General features: G+C 51.0%; 1 protein-coding gene across 1 annotated transcript; it reads left to right on the top strand.

The window, feature by feature from the left end:
* Positions 1–409: 409 nt before the first annotated feature.
* Positions 410–1,518, top strand: LOC123060061 (BTB/POZ and MATH domain-containing protein 3). Its single transcript, XM_044482627.1, has one exon. The coding sequence runs from the start codon at positions 412–414 to the stop codon at positions 1,315–1,317; it is 906 nt and encodes a 301-aa protein (XP_044338562.1). The 5' UTR covers positions 410–411; the 3' UTR covers positions 1,318–1,518.
* Positions 1,519–1,950: the final 432 nt, after the last annotated feature.

Genomic DNA, 1,950 nt, shown 5'->3' with positions numbered 1-1,950 from the left:
TACTAGTTAAGGCAGTAGTAGTAGTAGAAACGAAGCTTACTAGATAAGCTAGTATGTGACGCAAGTGCTTACTTCATAGCTAGCAGATATTTTGCTTAGGTCGGTTCGTGACCACTATATAAGGAGCTGTGCTCCATCGATGTAACTCATTCCATTCAAAATCCATTTGAGCTTCACAACAGCTAGTGTGTCCGTGAGCTTCTCTCTTCAATGTGCGTGTGTGTGTAAGCAGCACTAGTGAGTGTGTGTGCTTTGCTAGTGTGCTGAGCGCAGGCAGTAGTAGCACTTGGCTCTTCCGCCGGTCGTGTATCAGTGTACTCGAGTGCTAGCAAGTAGTTCTGGGCTAACAGAAGGCAGCCGATCACCGGCTCCCACGTCCTCTAGATCCACGGCTACAAGCAGATCAAGAAGATGGTCCCCAACGGCAAGGCAGTCGAGTCAGCCCCGTTCGACGTCGCCGGCCGCGCCTGCCGAATCAGGTGCTATCCGAACGGCAGCGGCAAGAAACACTACGGCTACACGTCCCTCTTCCTCACCAGCCACTGCGACGACGGCACGGTAAGGCTAGAGCTCAGCGTGCTCGATCGGGACGGGAATCCGTCTCGCACTCGAGCCACGGAAAAGCGGCGCTTCTGGATCGGCGACAGCTGGGGCTGGGGCTTTAAGGATTTCGTGAAGAACGACGATCTGGTCGAGGGAGAGCACCTCGTGGACGACTGCCTCATCGTCCTCTGCGACGTCACCGTCCACGACCCTTCCTTGCACGCCGAGGAGGTTGCCGCGCCGGTTGTGGCGCCTCCGTTCGACCTAAGTGGGGAGCTCGGGGAGGCCATGTGGAACGAGACGGACGTGACGATCCACGTCGGCGACGAGACGTTCCCGGCGCACCGGTCGGTGCTGGAGGCTGCGTCCGCCGTCTTCAAGGCGGACCTCGAGAACAACGGCACCGGCGAGGTACGCGTCGACGACATGGACGCCCAGGTGTTCAAGACCCTGCTGCAGTTCATGTACACGAGCGTGCTGCCTGACAAGAACCAGCTCGAGGCAGACGCCGCGACGGCGGAGCGGCTGCTCGTGGCGGCGGACAGGTACGGGCTGGAGAAGATAAAGGTCGTCTGCGAGGAGGCGCTGTGCCCGCGCGTCAACATGGGCTCCGTGGGCACCATGCTGGCGTTGGCGGAGCGGCACGGAGGTGCCGTCCTGAAGAAGGCGTGCATGGAGTTCCTCTCGATCCCCGGTAACCTATTATCATTCATGGCGACCGAGGGTTTTGAGGAGCTCAAGAGAACCCAGCTTGGGTGCTGGAGCTTCACGTGAACCTGATGGATACGTGCAGCTTGCTTCCTAGCTAGTTAAATTAGCTATTCTCGCTAAGTCAGATAAGTTAATTAGGTACTCTTGCATATTTTTATATCAATCTTGTTAAGTCTCAGTCGACTGATCAGACTTTAAATCTCAGTCGATGCTATATCCGTAAGATCTTACATTGGTATACATGTATTTTTTTTCAGTTTTCTCTTTTACATGTAATGTCATTTGACTAAGACTTGGTTCAATCTCAGTCGATTGAGATCTAGTCACACCCATTCCGTACAGAATACTTCTAGCTCCTGGATGATAATATGGTGAATTAGCAACTGTGTTAATTAGGTACTCTACATATTCTGTAACTGAATATTCTAGCTCCTGGATGATAATATGGTGAATTAGCAACTGTGTTAATTAGGTACTCTACATATTCTGTAACTGAATATTCTGATGGTATGTTATTTGGTTGAGATATTGTTGATTTTTATAATAAACTAATACATCTAATTCGTTCGGTTGGTTAGGAAAGAGGGGATGGGCTCGTGTGCTCACTTACCTAGCTACATCCAGATGAATATTAGTGCTTCCTAATCAATATTATTTGATACTCCACCCGTCGTGTAAAAAACGTTCTTATATTAT

Source organism: Triticum aestivum, chromosome 3A (assembly GCF_018294505.1).
Source record: "Triticum aestivum cultivar Chinese Spring chromosome 3A, IWGSC CS RefSeq v2.1, whole genome shotgun sequence".
Taxonomy (NCBI): Eukaryota; Viridiplantae; Streptophyta; class Magnoliopsida; order Poales; family Poaceae; genus Triticum; species Triticum aestivum.
This window is presented reverse-complemented; position numbering and strand designations above follow the sequence as displayed.